Genomic DNA, 22,273 nt, shown 5'->3' on the forward strand with positions numbered 1-22,273 from the left:
AGCCACTGCTAGCTAAACAGGCAAGTGGCAATAATCCATTTACATTCTGGAAAGATCCTTGTGGGGCTGGTGTGCAAGGCGCCTGGCCTGGCTAGGGACTGGAGGAGAGGTAATGGCGTAAAGAGGGCCCTGCGGCTGATTAGCCCAGGTTAGACCAGCACCCGATTTGGGAGGCCATAATCCCTGCAAAAATGTACCAGGAAGGGGCATAGGAGACTCAGGGCCCACTTCCCAGAGGTGGTGGCCCAGCTGGGATGTGAGCTGAGGAGGGGGTGGTGAATGCAGAGGGATGGAGGGAAGCAAGGGTGGGAGTGGGCTGAGTTGAAGACATAGGAGCCGATGGGGAGAGAGCAGGCACCTTGGTTAATCCTGGAGGTGATAGGGGGCAACAAGACCACCAAGGTCATTCTGGCAGCCAAGAAGAGCGGGGGCAGGAGGGTTGAGACAGAGGCAAGTGTCCCACTTGGGGGGCACTAGCTGCAATCCAGGCCCTAAATATGGAGATGGAATTTGCAGCAAGAGGGTCTTCCCAGAGGACCAGGGTCAGGTCCCAGGCCCACTTGGGGACAGTGGGTACCTACCCTGAGCCTCAGTTTCCTGTCTGTGAGATGGGCCCAGTGTGAGGACATCAGGGGCTAATTATGTAAAGTGCTTACTTAGCACAGCTCCTGGAGCCCCCATGCCCTCAATAAAAGGTGGTGGGGACTTTAAATCATAGGAGTATTTGGAATTCAAATGCCCCGTTTACATTCACACCCAAATCCCCAGTGTGGCTAGGAGGACCTGGCTGCATTCCTAGGAGGAATTCCCTTGTTTTCTAGGGGGGCCCCCAGGAGCACTCACACAGGTTCAAAGAGCCCAGAGGACTGCTGCCTGCTTCAGGAGGGAGGTGGCACTCAGATTCCCCTCCTGGGGTCCCTGCAGGTCCTCTCCCACAGACACCCCAAAAGACACCTCCAGGTCTCACTGAGCCATCCCCAGTGTGCTATGGCCACATGGCCATAATGGCAGCCCCAAGCTCCCAGAAAGCCCTGCTCTGGCTGGCCAACTCTCCATCACTTGAGGTGGGCATTTCCTACCCTGGTTGCCCTCTGCTGGGGCACACTTTCACACCCCCACCCCACACAACATGTCCTGAGGACAGGAGGCAGAGGCCATGCCTGGGACATTCTGGGGATGCTGAGGAGAGGGCCAAGGAGGGTTTCTGAGAGTCCATCCCTGAGAGCCAGTAGCTGCTGTGCAGAAAGGGCACAGGCACAAGGAGGTGGGCTGAGGTCACCCGGACCAGGGCACCTGGCTGAGGACACTCGGCCAACATGGAGCACCCTAGGGGCCAAGCTGTCCTCATGAGGCAGTGCCCCAGCCCCAGGGCCAGGGACAAAGTCTGAATGCTGGCAGCAAGAGCTCCTGGTTGGCAAACAGGCTGGGAGAGCAGGGTAGGAAAGAGGGGACTTGCACCTCGACCTCCACCTTCATCCAACTCCAGGTCTGACTATCGAGGGAGGCAGCTGTGACTGTGGGGTTCAGCAGTGGCTAGCCAGCAGGTGGGGGGAGGACTGTCGTCTGTCATGCCTCCCAGAAAGCAGAGGCTATGGGCAGGGTGGTGACGGCCACTGACGCCACCAGTGGGCTCAGGCTCCCTACAGAGGCTGAGGGGAGGAGAGCCAAACACGGAGATGGAAAGAACTGGAAGCCAGAGGGGTGAGGTATAAAAATCTGTATTTATATTACAAAGACAGAATGGTACAGCACAGTCCCTCCCAGTGAACAGGCGGGTGGGTGGCCCATCTCTCTCCAGCGAGGATCTTGTAATGCGCCTACCTGGCCAGCACCAGGCCCTCTGGGCAGCCCCAGGCTCTGGCACGGAACCTGCCCTACTGCCCTAGATGTGGCCAGGGGTCAGAGTCCTGTGTGCAGGGCAGTGGGGAGGGGGCCCCAGGTTAGCCGGGCTAGAGAAGGGCAGGGATGAGGGAGTGGGGGAAGCCTGCCCCACCAGACAGGTGGGGATTGTCTGGGGCAGACAGGAGGGCCGTGGCTGGGCATCCACCTAGGAAGGCAGGCTTGGGCACCATGCCTCCAAGACCCTATCTGCAGAGGTGGGCCCAAGGCTCCAAGGAGGGGAAGCCGTCCTGCAACCTCCCTAGCCAGCTGTGCCTGCACCGGGGTGGTGGTGGCCTGGCGTGTGGGGAGCTGCCTCCTAGTCAGGGTGGCGACCCAAACCTGAGCCTGGGGTTCCAGGATCTCTGCCACCGAGTGCCACAGTGGCCCACATGGGTGTGGGAGGGCACACAGAGAGGGTACAGGCACCGCAGTGGCCCTGTCCTGGTCCCATTTGCTTTCTACAGACCCAATAACGCTCAGGTATGCTCTTAACAATCCAACGTGGCCTCAGCAGGGCCCCATCCGGGTCCCTGTGGCTACCAGCAATGGCCAACCTGTGTAAATGGCAGGGAGCCAGAGGGAGGGGGGATGGATGTGAAGTCCTAGCACCAAAACCCGGCCCCCAAGGACCACCCCTCGCATGTGTTGCTGGTGGCAAGGAGGGGCAGCTGGGACCATAGCACGTCTGGGTGGCCAGGGAGGCCAACTCCCTGGCCCACCCAGGAACCACGGCCTGAAAAGCTACAGGCTGAGCTGCCAGGAAGGTTGGCCAAGGGCCACAGCTGATCACCTGGGTAGGATTCTACTGGCCAGAGGTGGGAGCAGAAACTCCCCCAGGTGTTGGGGGGTGAGGCGGGGAGTTGATGCTTTAAGAATTCAGCACACAGGCCATCCCAGGGGCCTAGCACTGTGTCTTCTGAAGCAGGCTCTTAAACGCAGGCATTCCTGCCCTGCTCAGCTGGTATGGGGGTGCTGGCAAGGAACGCTGAGCGGACATGCTCAGGCTGACAGAAGAAGCCCCTGCTGGGCACTCCAGACCCCAGTGGAGCTGGAATGAGATGCCAACAGAACAGTTTTCCTTGCAACCACCAGCAAGCCGTTTGGACAGTCTCCCCAACTCCATGCACTGTCTCCCCACAACCCTGCTCTTCATCTACCATCCTGAGCCCCGTAGGGCAGGTTCTGTGCCAGAGCTTTTCCAGGGACCCCTTTCTGCCTCAGTAGGCCACCCACCCTGGGGTGTCTGTTGGCGTGACCAAAGATAAACACAAATTTTTGCCCACGATCTAGAAATTGGTTACAATGCACCAGAGAGGGAAGCAGTCAATGCTGTGGGTCGGCCCCACAGCCCGCTGCCCAGATATTGCTGTGTGGTCCCCAGGGACAAGGACTTTGGGGACGAAAGGCCAAAAGAAGCCTCCTAGTGCTCAGGCCTGACCACCCAGGGTGAACAGCTGTCTTCATGAGCTGCCACTGTCTGAAATCCAGAGCCCTCACCCCAGGCTTGGGGGTGGGGAGGGTTCAAGCTGGGTACAGGGGAGAACCTATTTCCCTGGTTAGCAGGCCACCAACTAGAAGGCCAGGCTGAACAGGGTCCCTGCCAGTCACTAGGGAGAACAACATTGGGAGGCCAGATCACGGCCCCTCTTGCCAGGTGACCAGAAAGCAGCCCCGCTGCCCGCACAGCCCCTGACCTGGCCCAGCAGTCTCTCACTCCCTGGGAGCTGTGGCTGCTGAGGGGCTGCCCCATGGAGAAGGGGCGAGGAGGGCACCTGCTGAGCAGGCCAGGGGCGTCCCGTGAGCCACAAGGGAGATGCTGGTGATGGTGGTCGGGGTGGGGCCAGACAAGGGACACAAGGCACACTTGGACGACGGTGACAGACAGATGAGTCCCTGAGACGCTGGGTTGCTCCCACCCCTCAGCAAACAAGGACGCAACAATGGCTAGGAAAATAGAGTACAAAAATCTCCTACAGGAAATAGAGGTGGCACATGCTGATGTCACTTAGCCGGGAGTCTTGAGAGGTTTTTTTCTCTTTTTAAAAATGCTTCTCTTTTGTTTTTTGGGAAAAGCCTCTCTCCCGGGAGCCCTGTTTTGGGCTGCTAGGCAGTGCAGCAATTTTTTTTGCTTTTTTAAAAAAGAGAGATAAGAAAGCCCCCTGAGGACCCAGTGGCTTCAACTGGCTGGCCCCCAGCACACCTCAGCCCTGCTGGGAGGAGAAGCCCCCTGCCCTGTGCAGACTGGGCAGGTAAGCTGAGGGAGGAGCCAGGCACAGGCCAGGGGCCAGCATTGGCCCAGGTGACCCATGATGGCCAATCTCCCCAGGACATGTGCCCTCTGGGGGATCCTGGGATCTCTGGGTCTGGTGACCATGTGTGTCTGTGTGCATGTGTGTGCAGGCGAGCGTGTGTGCAGACAGGCGTGTGTGCAGATGGGTGTGTGTGCCTAGGCGCATGCGTGTGTACATCTGAGGGACCTAACAGAGCAGAAGCTGCCCAGCTCAGTGTGGGGTGGCCAGGCCTGCCCCCCGGGGCCCAGCCTTGGCTCCTGAAACCAGTGGGGTACAAAGGCCCCTCTCCACCCACCTGTCCCAGGGTGCTCACCCGAGTCCCGCCCTTCATAGATCCCTCTGTCCATGCCTCAGGAGCCTACGTGGACCGACAGATAGATGGACAGACGGATGAACGGAGAGCCACGCCTTCCTTCCTTCCTCGGTCCCGGGATCCAGGGTTGGGGTCTGAGCTCCCTGCAGTGGTCATTAAGCCCCTCACACGGCGCCCGCCGAGGTTTGCAGCAATGATATTTAATACTTCTGGAATGATTAGGAATCTGAGAACAGACCGTGGGCGGCTACGCTGGGCTCCGGGACGTGAGAGCTGGGCCCCGCCTCCCTGCAGGGGTCCCTGTCCAGCTGTGAGGGGCGGGCGGCATGGAGGGCCCTGACCGGCAGGCAGGTGGAGGCGGGCAGCCCAGGTGGCAGCTGGAGCTTCCAGAATGGCACAGCAGTGGGCCTGTGCAGAGGCTTGCAAGGACTGGAGGGCTGACACACTTGGCTGGGCGGGTAGGCAGGCGGGCCAAGAAGCAGAGAGCACCGGACCTACGAGAGGCTGGGGCGCCCAGGCCGCCGGCAGAGGGGCCCATAGCTGCCATCGCTGCAGCCGCCACTCTGCAGACTGTACTGGTCGTCCACGTCACTGCTGCTGCCAACACTGTCCAGCTCGCCAGGGCCAAACTCCATGCCCTCTACGTCCACTTCTGGGGAGAACACAGGAGATGGAGTCAAACATTGTGAGGGTGCCAGCCGGGGCTCCCTTCAAAGTCGGGGCCTGTCGCTGCCTACTGTGGAGGGAGCAGAGGCTCCAGGGGTGGGGTCCGGGGAAAGACAGGGCTCCCAGTCTGCAGATCTGTTAAGAACACAGCCCCTGAAGCACACTGCCAGGCCCAAGCCAGGCTCCGGCCCTCACGAGGGCAGGTCTCCTAGCCTCTGTGCCTCACCCTCTTTGTCCCATCACTTCTGCCACTATACACAGGGTGCTCAGACAGTGCCAGGGACACACCATCACGGGGCATCTGCTGCCCACTGCTGTCATCCCCATCCCTCCCCCAGGCTGCCTCCCTGGCCAGCCCCACCCTCCCAGCTTCCCACCTCCGGGCTGCATTAAGTATGTGCCCAAAGGACTCGTGAGGGCTGCCCCCACGTCCCCACCTTGCTCCGAGTCGTCTGTGGAAACCGCAGAGCCTGTGCTGTCCGTGCGCACGCGCTCCAGGCTCTGCAGCGACAGCTGCTCCAGCCGCCGCTTCAGGAAGCGGTGCTCCCGCTGCAGCTGCTCCTTGATGCTCAGCGCCCGGCGGTCCTGCTCCTCCAGTTTCTGGGGGTGGGGGGAGCTGTGAGCCTGGGGGGCACACCCTCCCCCACACAGGGTCCAGGTACTGGGGCACAGAGGTCTGGGCAGGGCAGCTTTCCCATCCCCCATGCGGCATGAGCCCAAAAGTCGGATGTACCCGCTTCTCACTCCCAACAGGTGGTCATACTGGTGCCACCTCCCAGCCCTGTGCTCTGCGTCTGCTGACCAGCTCCAAAAGGCTCAGTCACCAGCCAGCTTGACCAAGCCAAGTCACGTGTGGGCCTGAAGCCCCAGGGCAGTGCCACCCCACCCTGGGCTGGTGCCTCCTCCTGGAGGACAGCACTACCCACAGGGGCTCTTCCCTGCACACTCCGGCCCCACCCAGTCTGTGCCTGCAGCACCTCACCCTGCCCCTCACCTTGTGCACACCTTCCCGTGTGCTGAGATGCTGCCTGCTCTGTGAGGGCCCCAGGGCACAGCGTGTGCATCTCTTAAAGCTCCTGCCACCCTGCCTGGGGTGCCAACGCCTGTGCAGGCTCAGGGGGCCCTGCAAGGAGCCCATGAAGGGACTGAGACCTGCCCTGGTTGGCCCAAGTATCCCAAGACCCAAAAACTAGCAGGTCTCAGTCTCAAGGCCTTGGGGGCCTGCCCTAAGCAACATCTCACTCAGCCCACAACCCACTGTGAGCCCCCAGAGACCGACCCCCACCCTCCGCCCCAGAAGCTCCCCCCACCACTAGGCCTCTTACTTGCCAACAGCCTCATAACAATGGCATTGAAGGAACCCCCTCCCCTCCTGGCCCCACATCTCCTCCAAGCTGCTGCCTCTCAGAGCCCAGGGCCCCAGAGGGTGATCTGTCACCCCCCTCCACCTCCCCCAGCCTGGCACCACCACCTCCCACTCTCACCACCAACCAACAAAACACAACACGCACCCGTGTCCTCCTCAACCCTCAGCAGCTCAGTGCTACACACCCTCAACCACCGGAGAGCCTAGGCCCCCGATGTACACCTGCTGGGCAGCTCCCCACCCCACCCTTGGGCCCTCTGGTCACTCCCCCAAGGCACACAGGGACAGGCTGGGGTCAGCCAAGGGAGCTGGCCAGGGCGGTGGCGGGGCACATGGCCCTGCTCACCTTGATGTGCATCTTGGCGCGCTTCAGGAGACTCAGCGTGGTGTGGCGGGTGCTGTCGGGGCCCAAGGGCACCAGCTGCTTGAGCTGCTCCAGGTAGAGCCTGAGTTTGGCTCGTCTGAAAGAGCCAGAAACAGAACCGTCAGGAAGGCAGTACAGCCCACAGGGGCAACAGCAGTGGCAACAGAGCAGGAAGAGAGGTCTGGGGGAGGGCAGGAGGCAGCCAGCTGGACTCCTGCACAGACCTGCTGAGGGTCCCTCTCCGGCGCTCCCTTCCCAGCCTGGCTGGCAGCTCCCCCGGCCCCTCGAGCAGCCTGGCACCCACAGCCCTCCAGATGCCCCAGCAGAAGAGGAGGACCTGTGGCCGAGGCCTATGTGGTCAGCCAGCCCCTCATGGCCCCTCAGAGCCTCAGAGTGCCATGGCCAGGGACTGCGTAACAGCCCCAGCTCACCCTGCTGTCACCACCCGCCACAGTGGACTCCAGGAGGCCAGGGGGAGGGGGGACAACCTGGAGGAGGTAGGGGAGTTGGGGAGATGCAGGGCACTGGTCAGGCTGCTCCCAGAGATCCAGGGGCCTCAGACAACATTTACATCCCCCACCTCACCAAGTGCAGGGTGCTCTCTGGTCACTCTCGTCACCATAGAAACATGAGTCCATCCAGGCCAAGGAGGCCGAGGACTAGCCCCTCTCACCCCTGCTTCATTCCAGATCTTGTCCCTGTGTCCATGCAGATGAACGCTGTTTTTTCACAAAACTAGAGCTGTAAGACTCAGCAGCATTTGGTCACCTAGGGGGCCTCACGCGAGGGGCTTTGACCTGGATCTGCCCTTGCAAAAATGTTGCCCTTCCTGACTCATCTCATCTGGGGAGGGCAGACTGGCGGAGATCATGGGGGGGGGGGCTAAAGTTCACCCCCAAAGCATGCTCTGGCCACCGTGATGGCCTGGGGTCTCCGCCACGTCCACGTGATCCACGTGCCTCAGCATCCGAGGGCGCCAGAGCCCCTGCAGGTTGCCATAGTTGTTTCTGAACCCTGATGTTCTGCTTAGGCTAAGCTCTTAAGAGAGGAACTGCAAGGCCAAGTGGTAGGAGGTTTTCTTTGAGGCTTCTGACAACCTGCTGCCTGACTGCCCTGCCATTGCCAACGCCAGCACATGCTCCTCTCCCCAGCTGGTGCCACACTGCTGTCCCACCTTTTCATCTCCGTTCCCTATGTCCCGAAGCCCCAGCAAGTCCACAGTCTCACTTAGCCCTTAGAGACCCTGGGAGGAAAGTGAGCAGGGACAGCCATTCTCTTTGGACCGAGGGGGCACCCAAAGCCCAGGTAGGGAAGGGACAGCTGGGTGTGAGGCAGGAGCCTGTCTGCAGAGCGGCGATAACAGCCCCACCCTGCAGGAGGAGGGCTGACTGCGCTGCAACCTGTGGCCCTAGTCTCTCCCTCATATCCACACAGCACCCCGATAACAAAGCACCTCCCCAATGGGCACCCCAGCCCATGGCACTCTGGGGCCTAGAAGTTCTCCAGGTAAAGCCAAGTTAGACCTTAGGAAGAACTTTCAGGACATGGGACAAAGGCTGTGCTTGGCCACAAGGCCACGCAGAGCTGGGGCCTGAACAGCCTGGGCACTGGGGACCTGTGTATGAGCAGGCTCCAGCCTCTGCCTCAATGTGGAGGATCTTCAGAGATGAGCCCCCACCCCCACATGGACCCAGGGCTGGGGAAGGGGGCACACCAGTGGGTTCTGAAACTCACACTTCTGGATCCCAGGCCCCTGCTGCATGACCACTCAGAGCCCAGGGAACCTCAGCCTCCTCACCTCCAAGGGGGCGAGCACTCTGGCTGCCCCACTGAGAATAGGGCCAGGAACCATGGGGCAGGAGGTGCAGAGCGCACCAATGAATGGCACTCTGTGCTCAAGGAGGGGCCCGCTAATCAGAGACCCACCCCCTTCCACAATGGGGCCCACTGTGCTGCCACCAGCAGTAAGTGGGAAAGTGGAGTTCCCTTGTCCACTCACTCTATAGCAAATGGCAATTCTTACAGTCTACCGTTTAATTACATATGCAGTACGTGATCTTTGTGGAAAATTAGAAAATGCAAATCAACAGGAAGAAAAAAATAAATGAAAAGTACCCCCAAATTCCACCACCCAGAGACAACCGTATCATCACTTTAAGTGTATTCTACGTTTTCACATCATGAGTGTTAAGTGAAAAAAATCAGCATACAGAACCACCTATGTGACAAGTGACCCAATATTGTTTAAAAAAATAAAAAACAGCAGACGCACACAAGAGACTCAACAAGACACAGTGAAGAGCAGGAAGCATGCGTCTCCAGGAGAGGCGGTTGGCAATGTTTATTTCTTTGGCTTTGTGCTTTTTTTTGGTATTTTCCAGGTTTTCTATGCTAAAAAAACCACATATTACTTTTACAATCAGAAAAAGACACATTTGTACAAGAAAGAAAAAACATAGCTAAAAGACAAATAACAGTAAAAATATCTGCAATACATATAAAAGACAAACGGTTATTATTCATGACATTGTGAGCTCATACACATCAAAAAAAAAAAAGGAATATCTTAATGTGAAAACGAGTCAAGGACACAAACAGGCAAGCTGCAGAACACAGACAGCTCTTCCAACACAGAACCGACTCCAACTCACGTCACCCGGCAGCGGGAACTCGCCGGGAGAAACTAATTTGGGCTGAAGTGAAAGGAGTGCCGGCCGGCCCTCAGGCTGGCCAGTGCGCAGCAGCTCGTGCTTCATCGGTAGGAGAGCAAACAGGACGGCAGTTCTGAAGCCATGGCAGCGACTCAAACCCTTGACCAGCATTTCTACTTCTAGGATTTTCGTCACACAAAAACACCCCCCAGGGATGCAGAGACCACGTTTACCAACATTCACTGCAGCACCATCTGTGTTGACCAGAGGGCCGCGCTAAGAACCCTGCAGAACAGCCACGTGTCCTACGTGGGCACCTGGATGAGGAGGCAGAGAGCGCAGCGACACAGGAGGACAGTGCTCACGTGGTGTCAGGTGAAAGGTCAAGGTAGGAAACAGCGGACACCAAGGTCCCCTTTGTATCCAAGTTAGTCTCCACGTGGAGACGGAGGAGGATGCAGGTGAGGCCTCCCAGCTGCCTAGGATGGCTGTCTCTGGGGTGGGGCACAGGAGTGGTGCATGAGCATCTGTGACGTACATGAACAGACTGCCAGGCCACCGGACTATACCCAGGCAATGTTTAACTCTGGACAGCATGCCACCCAACCCAGGAGGGTGCTCAGACAGGACTGCAGGCTGCTAGGGCCTGGGCAAGTCCTTGCCCTTCTGAGCCTGTGTCTCTCCCCTGTGGGGAGTGGGCATCCCCACAACCTCCCTGGAGCTGGGGGGGGGGGGGTGCCAAGGCCCTGCAGCCTGGGGCGGCACTGGGCTCTCACTAAGCCCTTTTCTGAAGCTGCTGCAGTGCCCCAGGCCCTCCGCCAGTGCCTCGCGGCTGTCCCCAGCACTCCTGGGAACTTTGAAAACCCACCACTTCCCGAAGGAACTCGGTGTGGATTCAGGAGGCAGAACTGGCCTCTGGGAATCACTGCATTAGTGTTAACAGCAGTCCCGTCTTGAGCAGCTGGCTGTAGCGTGGCCCTTGACACGGGCCCTGCTCCTCAGAGAAGGACCCAGAGCTCCTGCTGGGTCCCCCAGCGCTTGAGGGAACAGTGGTTCCCTCAGCGGTGGGACGAGAAGCATAGCCCCATGCTCTCCTTCTGCTCACCTGCATCTTCTAGTCATTGCGGGGTTTATAAAGGCCGCGTGGGGCTGCGTCAGGCAGATGGGGCCAGCCCCGCACAGGGAGGACTGACCTGTTGGGGTAGCTGCAGTGCAGCTACCCCTCCCCTGCAGGGAGGGATCCACCCAGGGCAGGACAACCATCCCCATGCTGGGGAGAGGTGGGCAGGGGCCCCACTGAGAGCACTGGGCTGGCCTTTGGGATGGTCCCTGCCACTCCCCCAACACATGCAAAAGCTAAAGCCTGGAGCTGGGCAAGGGGATCCTTCTGCCAAGGAACACGTGGCCTACATGATCCCCAGGACCCTGGCGTCAGTAGCTGAGCACTGGCCTTAGCAGACCCGCTGGAGCTGCTGTCTGCGAAGGGAGGAAGGGGAGGAAGAAGAGGGCTGGCTCAGAGCATAGGCAAGGGGAAGCCCCGCAGGCCGAACGTGGGCACACCTCCAGCAAAGGCAATGTCCAGGGCGTGCCTCCCTGGGGGCTGGCCGGGTGACCCAGCCAGGTGCTTCCTTCCTTCCTTGGGACAGCACACAGCCCTTCCTGTGGCCTGGGGCATCCGGCATCAGCATCAGGCAGTCACAGGTACAGCCATGACCGAGGTCCCCACCATACAGGTCCCTGTTCCGAGCCCGTGGGCTCCTCAGGGCTGCCTACACCTGCCAATCCGCCAGCCAGGAACAGAGTACCTTGCCCTGGGCTTGGGGGGTGTGCACAGAGATCCCAGGCTGCCCACCCACTCCGCCTGTGTGTCTCAAAAGGGCCCATGAGGCCCAGTCTAAGGGTGGGCTCTGGGAGAAGGTTGCTGAAACCAAGACCAGGGTCAAAGGGTAGTTGCAGGGGTCAAAGGTCAGCCCTTGTCCTCCTCCTCAAACCGCTATGCCAGTGCTACCCTCCGCCAATGTCATCCCCCTTCTGTCTGTCTGCATTGAGGGGCTGTTCTCCCAGGCACTGCCCCCAGGAAGCCATCCCCAGAACACCCCCACATGCCTGCCCAGGTTCCTGAGTCCAGGTCAAGGCAGGCCATCTCCTCTGGCCTGGGAGCAACCCCAGGGCCTGCCTGGCTCTCTGGGCCCCTGCACTTGCCCCTCCCCCATGGCCTCTTGGGAACCCCTCAAACACACAGGACCAGTCCAGGAAGTGTGGCTTCTCCAGAGAACGCGGCGTTCTGTCCCTGCCCAGCGCCCGCCCAGCAGAGGCCCGAATCTCAGGGGAGCGGAAGTTGGCGCTGCCGTGGGCATAGATGTGGTGGTGGGGTACACAGAGAACTGGCCAAGCACCAAACTTCCCAGGGCAGGCCAGACCCCCACTCCCACACTCCAGTCCAAAAATGGAGGAAAGAACTGGCCCATTTCTCAGATGGGAGCAAAGGTCAGGAGAAAGCTACTACCCAGCATCCCTTGGGGGTGTCACCCTGGTCCTGGCATGGGGCTCCTGCCTTCAGGGCCCCCGTACCCACTCACAGCTTCCACCGGCCTTGCTGAGATCAGCTACAAGGGCACCCATCCGCAGGGGCAGAGCCTGCCTCATCCCCACTGCAGAGCAGGTCCCAGGTCACAGAGCCCCTGAGGGCAGAGCAAGACCTGCAGCCAGAGCAGCTAGGCCAGGGCCAGCCAGAGGCGGGACCCGGAGCTGACTGGGGCTGGAGGGGAGAACCTCCTCAGGCCACCATGCTGCCCTTCTCACTTCTCACCACCGGCCCCCTGCTCCTCACAGGGGGACCCAGAGCAGACTCAGCCCTGCAGGCAGTGGGTGGGCCTGAAGTGGGCTCCCCTGGATCCTGCCCTAGGCCAGAGCTTCCCACCAGGCCCGCATGACCTGGGACTGGCTGCCCATCCCACTGCCCCACGGACAAGACTCTAGCTCCCTGGAAAGCAGGCCCCAGGGCACAGGAGGCCCCAGACCAAGAGGGCTGAACCCTTCTGGGTGGAGGTCAGCGTCCTGAGGGCTAAAGAGCTGCTCCCAAAGAGGCTCAGATACCCCAAAGTAGATGGATTTCCTCATCCAGGAAGCTGGCCCTGATTGCTACACAGCACAAGGGACCCTGTCCCAAGTCCCTGACCCCTACTTGGCTCTAGACCCCAGGCTGAGCTCCCAAGGACAGGACCTGGGCCCCCACCGCTGCCTCCCAGCATGGAAGCCTGAGAGTAGGGCCCGGACTCTTCCTTCAAGACTGACCCTTCCCAAGACGAAGGCACGGCCTGGCAGCATGGTCAGCCATACCCAGGACACACGGGGGGATGGCCGCATCCCCTCAGCAGAAGGGTGGGTGGGACGTGTCAGGAAACTCAATCAGGGGACAGGGGGTGGTAGACAGGGGGTTGCTTACCTGTGCTTTTCTAGTTCATTGTGTGAAGACCTGTTTAGAGAGAGAAAGACAGAGCTCACTCTGCTGCCCAGCCACCAGAGCACAGGAACCAAGCTCTACTCAGGGACCCTGCAGACCAGGATGGCCCAGGATGGGGAGGGCTGGGGCAGGTCAGCAGCTGCTGACCAAATGCCGAAGGGACCTTGCACCACGTGACAAGGACAGGAGACACAGAGGTGCAGCTGTGTCCAGGGGGGCCCAGGGCCGCCCAGCTCACCCAGTGAGGCACACTGAGGCACGTGAGGGCTCTGGCCAGCAAAAGGGTCCAAGTCCCCTTCCAGAAGGGGTGGGCAAGGCCCAAGGAGCAGCAACAGCCAGTCCTGGGGCTGACCCACACTGTGCTCCCAAGGCAGCCTGGGCACTGAGCCCCACTCTGCTCCCTACTCTCCAAGGCCAGTGGTGTCCCTGGAGCCATGTGGGCTGGCACAAAGGGCCAAGTGCAGGTGAGCACAGAGGCCAGGACTTCAGGACACGGGCGGTCCTGTCCAGACATCACCAGCCAGAGCACCATCCCGACCCCGTCAGGCTTACACACGTGCATGATCACAGCCCATCATACCAATGGGGACACCCAGGGACAGAGTGGACCCAGCTCAGGAGGGATCAGGCCACAAGGGGGCCTCTGAGATGCAGATGCACCCTGGGCCAGTGGGCCGGGGGGAGACCAAGGCTGGCCTTTCCACTTCCCTTAGGCCATGGTCCGGCAGGACTGGCCGCCCTGGGCCTGAGCTTAGCCTCTCTAGGGGCAGTGGCCGCATCTGCTGCTCAAATCCTGCCCATCTGACCCCTTCAGACAGGGGAACAAAGCCACGAGCACTGCAGCGAGCAGCACCAGTGTTCACCCTGAGGGACAGTGAGGCAGTGAGGCAAAGCTCCCAGGCCAGGCGGAGACCCCTCGGGCCAGCCAGGGCTCCCAGGCCTCCCAGGCTGCCTCACACATGAGCAGAGAGCCCAAGCCACCTCAGAGCACACCCAAATGGAGCCCTGTGCCCTCTACCTCTCACTCCTTCCTGGCACTTCTGCTGATCTCTGCCTGCCTGCCCTCACTCTCTCCTGCTCCAGGAACTCAGGACTAGATGTCTCCCGTCCCCACCCCTCAGGCCAGAGTGCGTGCCTATCCTGCTTGCCTCTGCCACCTGCCATGGCTCGTGGCTCCACCATAGCCAACTGGGACCCAAGGCCTCCCCTCCTCCCACTGGGGCAGCCAGCTCCCTGGGCCTCCCCGTGCAGCCTCAGGAGAGCCTCCAGCCCCACAGGTTCCAGGGACCTCGAGGGTTTGCTGGTCACATGGGCTAGGCAAGGAGCCTCAGAACCTCTGCCAGGGCTGGCTAAGGCCAGGAGGGGACACAGCCATCGGGCTTCTTGCTGGTCTGAACCTCAGCCTTGCGGTGTGGGTCTGTAGGTCTGCTCACTTGTGAAGAAAGTAAGGGTCAGTGAGTGCCCTTTAATACAGAGAAGCCCGCCCGCCCCCTCGCAGGCTGCACTGGACCTCGTCCTGGAGGAAGAGGGACAGCCAGGGGACGGAGAGGGGCCCAGAGTCCCTCCTGGGACTCCTCCCAGGTCCAGATACCCGCAGGAACCTTGCGGGGAGATTCCTCACAGGTCCCAGGAGCACCCTGTCCTGGGCCATGCTTCACATGGTGGCTGGAGGAGAGGTGGAGAGGTGGGACAGCCCGCCTGGGGCTATACTAAGCGCGTTCCTGGCATCACCTCGCTTGGTCCTCACTTCAACCCCTCGACATCTGCCCACTTCCCTGTAGGACCTGATCCCCAGCAGGCTGGCTCCAGGCCCCTCCTGCTGAACCACTGCCCCTGAATAGTCCTTCCTAAAGGCCTGGCAACCAATGGGGCCGCTGTCCCCCCACAAACGTTGCCCTCCTGCCCCACTACCCACCCTACACCCTGGCCCCAGCTGTGCTGGAACACAGAAGCCTTGCAGGTGTGAGGCTGCCCTGCCAAGTCAGAGCCCTGATCCTCCGGGCCAGGACAGCCTCGAGGAGCCATCCCTGTGAGGCCTGGAGTGCCTCAGGCACTGGGGGGGTCAGGTTCTGCCCAGAGGAACCAGCAGGGAGGTGCACCGGAGCCCGTGAGACCCTCTCGGTCCCTCCCGGCGCCCTCAAGGTCTCCATCCCAGTAGGATGCAGAAGGCCAGCACCCCACCTCAGAACAGGAGTCCCAGAGGTGAGAGGGTGGCCCCGGACAAGTAGTTCAATCTCTCTATGCCTCAGTTTCCTCAGCCCCAAAATGGAGATAAAAATAACATCTCCTTCATGGGCTTGGGTAAATATTAATCAGCATGTGCATGAAACACAGTACATAGGAAGCACCTGGAGAGCCCTAACTACAATTCTGGTGATAAGCATTGGGGACCCCCTACCATGCAAGTCCAAGGTCACGTCCCAGAGTTTTCCATGGGTAGCTGGGCACTGGGGACAGCAAGACCCAACAGGAGGGGCCTGGCTAGCTCACTGAGGAGGCCTGAGGCCGTGGTACCCGCCCCCCCACGCATGTCCTTTCCCAAACTGTCCCCAGCAGGGGACTAGGGGCTGGGACTCAGAGACATGTCCAGCCAGGGCAGATGGAGACTCAACCAATCCTTTGCCAGGCCCAGGGCGCCAGGACGTCACAGGAGATTGGTCCTTGTGCCAGCCTTTCTGTTTCCCAAGAACGGGCAGGCCACAGGAATGAGCCGCACCCTCTGCCAAGGGGCCCGGAAGCCCCCTGCAAGCACAGCTTCCAGCCTGGTGACATGGTCGGGGCCAAAGTGGGCCCCTGGTCAGTGCCAGGTGTGCTGCAGTCCTCATGGCAGCCAGGAGAGTGGAACCCACGGAAGCCCTAGCTGAGGGTCCCCACTCCCCACCCAGGGAAGTGCATCCCAGCTGCAGGGCTTCTGCAGCCCGGGTACAAGGAGGGGGAGATTACTGGCACCAGGAGGGGCTGCTGCATGGCAGCCTGCCCCCTCTTCCGGCCCGCTTAAAAAGGGCCTCTTGTCCCAAAGAAGGTGACCCCTACACTTGTGGCTGGAGTTTCACTTGTGTCAAAAGGCTGGGCAGGAGTGGTGCGCACCACGGGAGGGCTGGGGGCCCAGGGCAGGGCCTCCATGCGCCTTCTTTGTCCAGGCGCCTGGCGGTGTGGGGACTCAGCCCAACAGCAGGCTCGGCCCTTGGAGACAGTCGGAGAGATGCGGCCCACCCACCCGCGGCGAGCAGAGGTCAGGGCTGACAGCCCCACGCTGCTCTGCACGGAGCCTCAGTTTCCCCGGATCTACGGGGCACCGGCCAGCGCCCACTGACAACTTTTTTCCTGCCCGGAGAAGTCGAGAACAACTTGGGGGCGGGGAGCGGCTGCGGGAGGAGACCCCGGGCGGCGGGCGCTGTACGCGTGGCACTGTTTACGCGAGAGGCCGAGGAGGCGCGGCCGCGGGAAGATGGCGACGGCGCGGGCGGGGCCGGCCGGGCGGGGTTGCGGCCGCGGCCCGGCGCGCCTCCTCCTCCAGGCTGGCCGCCGGGGCGCGCGGCGGTGGCCGGGCTGCGGGACGGGGGTCGGGGCCGGGGGAGGGCGCTCCCGAGGGGTGAGCCCGGGCCCCGGACCGGCGGTGGGGTGGGGGACGGCTGCGCGGGGGGCGGTACCTGTTGTTCGGGGCCTTGCGCACCAGGCCGGCCGCCTTTGTTTTCTTCCTGGCGAAGTCGCCGTCGAAGGGCAGCACCGAGGCGTAGCCGTGCTCGGCCTCTGCGGACAGACGGCGCGGTCAGCAGGCCCCCGCCCTGGCCCCGGCCCCGCCGCCGCCCGCCAGCCCGCGGCCCGGCGCACAAAGGGGCGCGGGCGCTACCTCGGTCCCTGCGCTCCAGGTACTCGGCCGCCTCCAGCAGGATCAGCAGGGAATTCAGCTCCATCCTCCCGCCCGCCCGCGCCCGCCCACGCGCTCCGGGACGGCGGCGGCCGCTGCCCGGCCCCCTCCGGCCGGCTCCGCTCGCCGCCCGCCCCGCGCACCCGGCGGCCCCACTTCCCCGACTCCCGCGGACTCGCTGAGCGCTGGGCCGCCACCCTCCGCCTCGGGCCCTCAAATTGACACATAAGGGCGAGCGGCGGCCGGCGCAGCCAATGGGGGCCGGCGTTGCGGCTCCGGGGGCGGGCGCTGGGGCGGACCCGGGCCAATGGGAGCCGGCCGAACGCCTCGGGCCTGGCCGAGAATGTTGACAGATGCTAAGCTCGGTTCCGATAGGCCGCCGCTGTAGTAACAATTTAGAAGCCCAAGCTTAGCAACAGCACGTGGTGGCCCGGCCCCCGCGCGCGCTGACTGGCGGCCGGCGTGCATGTTAAGTAGGCGCCGGGCGCCGATTGGCCCAGAACGGTCTATGTAAAATAGGGCCTGCGGACCAATGGCCGGTAGCGGGGCGCGCGGCCAATGAGGGCGCAGCGGCTGGACGCGTTGCCGAGAGGAAGCGAGCGCGGGGGCACTGCCCGTCGCCCTCGCCGGGGCCGGTTAGGGCGCGGGGAGCGTCTCGTGCGCCCCGCGGTTTGCTTGGGCTGCACAGTGTGCGCAGGAACCTGTGGCCCCCGGTCCCTATGCAACACTGGCTCCGCGGGAACACCGGGCCTCGCGGTTTCCTCGGGGTCTCGCGTGGGGCTGCAAAACGACACCCTCCCTGCCGGACCCACAGTGACCCCAGGAAAGGCCGGGGCTTGGAGGAGGGGGCTGGACGGTCTGAGCCTAAGAACCAGGTCTCCTTGAGGATCTCAATGAGAAAACAGGCCCAGAGAGGGAGGGGTCCCTCAGAGCTGCGGTGGACCCCAGGGCCGAAGGAGGAGCCCTCGGCCTAGAGAAGGGGGTCAAAGGTCTGTCGCCACGGTCGGGAGGGGCTCCCATGAGTTGGGGGCTGCGTGCTCGTGTCTGGTCTGAAGGGTGGGACAGGCGCTGGCCAAGGAAGTGCTTTCTAGGGAAGAGAGTTGCCTCCATGAGGGGGAGAGAGCTCCTCATCAAGCTGGCGGGTGGCCCTAGTGACTCCTGACCCTAAGCTGGCCCCGTAGGAGCAGGGACTGGCAGCCTGGGGGAAGCCCCAGACTGGCCTCAGTCCCCCTTGATCTTCCCTTTCACTGGTTGTTGAGACAGGTAGCCTGGGAGCTCCTGAGGAGGGGACCAGCAGGCTGGAGAGTGTGGGAGATAGGGTGGCTGGACCCCCGACAGAAATTCTGAAGGGGGCGGGGGTCACTGCTGCTGCCAACAAAACAGAACAAGAACTATAAAAACCTCAGCACTTTCAGTCCTAGGACCTATTGGAAGCTTTATATGTATTTCCTCGTGTGTTTCCGCATCCCCAATTTACAGAAAAGGAAACTGGGAATCCTGAGGTTTAGGGATTCACCAGGGTCTCCCGGAAATCCTAGCGGAATGGAGATTAGTGCACCCATACACACGACCCAGGGCTGGTGACACAGGAGCGTGGAGACCAAGCCATCTCCTGGCCCAACATGACTTCTGTGATCTGAGCAATGGATTTAGGAATATTCCTGCTCCTGCCCCACAGTCACCCCAGGGCCAGGGCAGAGCCTGTAACAAGAGCTGGGTGCTGTGGCCCTCCAGGTTAGTCTGGAAGGCTGCACAGAGCTGTGCAGGGTAAAAGCAGGTGCCCAGCTCTGAGGAGGGCCGGGTGCATTCTGGGCTATGGGAGGCAGGATCCCAGGCTCACCATCAGGGGATCAGCATTTTGCAGGGTTACTCCATCCCTGCTTACGTGAGGGGTGGACTGCTGGCCCCAATCCTAAAGCCAGCCGACACCTTGCCTAGTGGGCACCTGCCAGATGCCCACCTTCCTTCCTGCCATGGGGCATGAGGTGCACTCTGTGCCACAGCAGGTGGTGCAGGTGCCCAGGTGTGACTGCGGGAGCCCCGAGCGTGCTGCCTACCAGCCTGAGAGGAGACGGGCTGGTCCCCCACCCTACCTCCATCTACATCTACGGCATTTTGGGGACCCCTCCCCCAGCCACACCCAGATGCTCCGGTGCCCGCGGGTCTCCACACTGCCTGTGAGTGTGGTGGGCCGGGTCGACGGCGTGAGCGAGGGGCTGGCAGGAGGGCGGGGTCTGGCGCGGACACAGATAGGCGCCGCGTGGGCCGGATGGCGTGGGGGGTGGCGGGGAGAGGAGAGGAGAGAGGGAGCGGCAGGCGGGGTGGGGCGGGTTCTCAAGCCGACCTTTTTCTGGGCCTGTTGGCGGGCAGGCAGGGGCAGAGCCCCCAGGGGAGATCCCGGAGGACGCTAAGCCATGAGTTAGGGGAGCTAGCGGGGAAGGCCGTAAGGGGGGTGGGTGTTGGTGTCTCTTGGGGCCAGCCAAGTCTGCACACCCACGGGCCTCACCATGCCACCCCAGATGGGTGCATAGGCACTACAGTGGTCCTGGGGCCTGATGCCCCCTGGGTCTGGACTGGCTGGTCCAGAGCCTGAGGATGCTGGCACGGTGCCACCCCTAGACCCACTTCTGTAGGTCAGGTCTCTGGTGGGGCTGTATCACCTCCTCCAGGGAGCCTTCCCTGAGCCCAGGGTAGGCCAGCTGCCTCCTCATCTACCCCCCTCTCCCACACCTGCCCAGCCCTTCCTGCCCCTTCTCCAGTGCAGGGACCCGTCAGAGCGGCAACCAGCAAGGTCCATGCCCAGAAGGGAAGAGGCAGACATCTCAGGCCTCCTCCCTCTGGGAGCCCAGGCAGCCTACCCTTATCTCCATTTAGAGCCCAAGAGGGGGCTGTGGACCTCCCCTGCTCCTACTCCTGAACCCTTTCCCACACACCTATGCCGCCTTGGGCCCTCTACCATGCATTCCTCCTGGACCAGCCCACATTCCCCTCGCTGCCCATCCTCCTGGATTGTTCTCCCTCACTGCCCTTTGAGGGAGCCCAGCCCACCCCAGAGCTCCCAGCTAGGGGCTCTGGGAAGAGGGGCAGGCGTGAATCTAGAAGGAACTTCCCAATTTGGGTGGAAGTACAGGTCTGCCTGGGCTTCGTGGGATTCCCCCCCATCCCCACCCCAGCTTCACTCCCCTAGCTACAAATGAGAATGGTAGGACCCACCTCATCTCTGGGGGCATTTGGAGTATGGCATGAGGATTTCTGGTCCCAAAGCTTGGGAAAGACTGGTTTATTCCCCACCCCCGGGATCCTGTGAGGGTATTCAAGGCCCTAAGGAGACCTGAGGGAAAGAAACCTCTAGAAGACTGATTCCTGGTCTCCCCCACACTCACCAGGCCCTGGTTCCCTTTCTCTGGACCCAGGATCCCTATCACCGCCAGATATACTGATTTGGGAACATGTCTCTGGCTCTCAGCACAGCATTAGGAAGCACCCCCACCCAGGTGGGAAGGTCTGAGAGGCCCTTCCTCCTCCAGAGCCTCCTTCTCACGCTTCCAGGATGACCGGCCCTGGCCCCACCTCCTCTCTTGCCTCCTCAGTCACTGGGGTGGACTCCCCGCTGCCACCCAGGTCCCCAGCCCAGCACTCTGGGCAGGAGGCTGAGACCGAGGGGCTGCCCTGCCCACTTGGGTCGGCTGGAATCCTCCTGCAGCCTGCATCTCCTCAGACCCTGGGGGGGTGGCAGGTTTACACAGCTCCCTGCAGGCAGGGTCTGGGTCTGGGGAGCCTAGGGACAGAGCCTGGCCCGGGGTCATCAGGCGCTGGAGGGCCACTCCTAGCCCAGCATTGCGACCAGCCTCCTAGAAGTGTTGGCTCCCCTGCACCAAGATGGCTGGTGTGTCCAGGACCCGGGGAGATCCTGGGGGGCTTCTGTCACTGGGTCCCTCCCTCAAAGCTGCCCTAGATTCTAGTCTAGCCACAAGACCTTGGCCAAGTCACTTAATCTCTTAGCTGGTTTCCCCAGCTACAAAAGGGAATTTACAGTACCTACCTCTGGGGTGGTTGTGGGGTACAATGAAGGATGCATGGAAAGCCCCGGGCAGCAGTGGGCTGGGCACAAAGGGATGCCCAGGAAGTGGCAGGAATATTAATCCTTGGCCCTACACACAGGGAATGGGGCAGGGCCTGCCCAGTCACGATCAAACCTAGGGTGCCGTGGTAGCTGCCCAAGGTAGCCAGCCACGGGTACCAGGCCAGGCCTCGGAGCATTTGGGGGCCTTCAAAGTTTACCAGTCAGGAAAAAATTACCTCCAGAACACAGTAACAAGACAGCAAAACCAAGATGCATGAAGATGTAATTAAATGTCTGCATAACCTAACATAATGTCAATGTTATTTTTAAATTTAAAATAAGAAAACGGGGCCGGACCCGTGGCTTAGCAGTTAAGTGCGCGCGCTCTGCTAGTGGCGGCCCGGGGTTGGCCAGTAAGGGAAAAAAAAGAGGAGGATTGGCAATAGATGTTAGCTCAGGGCCAGTCTTCCTCAGCAAAAAAAAAAAAAAAAAAAAGAGGAGGGTTGACATGGATGTTAGCTCAGGGCTGATCTTAAAAAAAAATAATAAGAAAACAGATCATTATATTTGTGAACAATTTGTAGGACAGATTTTTTTCTCACTTTACAAAATTTTCCCACTATACTCAATGACCCCTGGAAAATTCAGATAATTGTAAATTAAATGAATTTCTTATAGCCAGAAATGTCCAAAAGCAAAACAATTAAATTTTCTTTTAAAAATTTTTTACAGGACAAAAAGTTATGAATGAGGGGTGTGGTGCAGATTCATGCATTTGCTGTGCTGTCACGTGTGGCCTCCAAAGCCAGAGGGCAGGACCTCTGACAGCTCAGGGCCAGGGCCCTCCTCCATTCCCAGGGGCCAGGCCCAGGCTCAGGTGGGCAGGCCAGGGGACCCAGCTTGGCCCTGCTGCTGCTCCAGGGCCCCTAATGGCTGTGGGCCCTTTCTTCTCTAAGGCAGAGGAGGATGAATCCAGAGTAGATGGGCAGGTCTCCTCCCTGTGAACAATAGGGGCCTTGAGGTTCACCCGAACACCCCTCTCCCAGTCCTGCCGTCTAGGGTCCTCTGGCCTGGGCCTTCCCGGCCTGCTTCCCCACCCTTCTCTTGGAAGCCTTGAGGGCCCATGCCTGGCTGCTACACGTGGTCCTGAGTAGAGGCCTCCTAGTCTCAGGCTGGATGCCCTGAGGGCTGGAGCCCAGGAAACCCACCCCCCAAGCCCCCACCCCTGGGCCCCAGGTCATCCAGCTGCTTCTAGACCCAGAGGGCAGCAGGTTGGGCTCTGGCAAGTGTGGCCCAAGCTGCCTCTCTCTGAGGGTGCAGCGGCCTCTCAGATCACAGCCCACACGC

The 22,273-nt window shown here is 61.1% G+C and overlaps 1 protein-coding gene across 3 annotated transcripts; it reads right to left on the reverse strand.

The window, feature by feature from the left end:
• Window positions 1–1,702: 1,702 nt before the first annotated feature.
• MXD4 (MAX dimerization protein 4) lies at window positions 1,703–16,970 on the reverse strand. 3 transcript variants are annotated; one of them, XM_087434808.1, is made up of 6 exons: window positions 16,846–16,957; window positions 16,646–16,745; window positions 12,978–13,007; window positions 6,864–6,978; window positions 5,589–5,751; window positions 1,703–5,137 (listed from the first exon to the last, which is right to left on the reverse strand). In XM_087434808.1, exons 1-6 carry the CDS (start codon window positions 16,907–16,909, stop codon window positions 4,980–4,982), a joined length of 630 nt encoding a protein of 209 aa, XP_087290934.1. In that variant the 5' UTR covers window positions 16,910–16,957; the 3' UTR covers window positions 1,703–4,979. The 3 variants fall into 3 exon arrangements, with proteins under 3 accessions (XP_087290934.1, XP_087290936.1, XP_087290935.1); XM_087434810.1 differs by lacking the exon at window positions 12,978–13,007 and having other exon boundaries at window positions 16,846–16,960; XM_087434809.1 differs by lacking the exons at window positions 1,703–5,137; window positions 5,589–5,751 and adding an exon at window positions 5,798–6,274 and having other exon boundaries at window positions 16,846–16,970.
• Between the last annotated feature and the right edge of the window lie 5,303 nt (window positions 16,971–22,273).

This window comes from Ceratotherium simum, chromosome 8 (assembly GCF_057802395.1).
Source record: "Ceratotherium simum simum isolate JZ-2026a chromosome 8, ASM5780239v1, whole genome shotgun sequence".
Taxonomy (NCBI): Eukaryota; Metazoa; Chordata; class Mammalia; order Perissodactyla; family Rhinocerotidae; genus Ceratotherium; species Ceratotherium simum.

Bases quoted from the DNA above. Each gene is read 5' to 3' on its own strand.
- MXD4 (XM_087434808.1), bottom strand. From the start codon at position 16,909: ATGGAGCTGAATTCCCTGCTGATCCTGCTGGAGGCGGCCGAGTACCTG. The intron at 13,008-16,645 runs GTACCGCCCCCC...CTCTCTAAACAG, and splicing joins CGCAAGGCCCCGAACAACAG to GTCTTCACACAATGAACTAG. The intron at 5,138-5,588 runs GTGGGGACGTGG...TGTTCTCCCCAG, and splicing joins CACAGACGACTCGGAGCAAG to AAGTGGACGTAGAGGGCATG.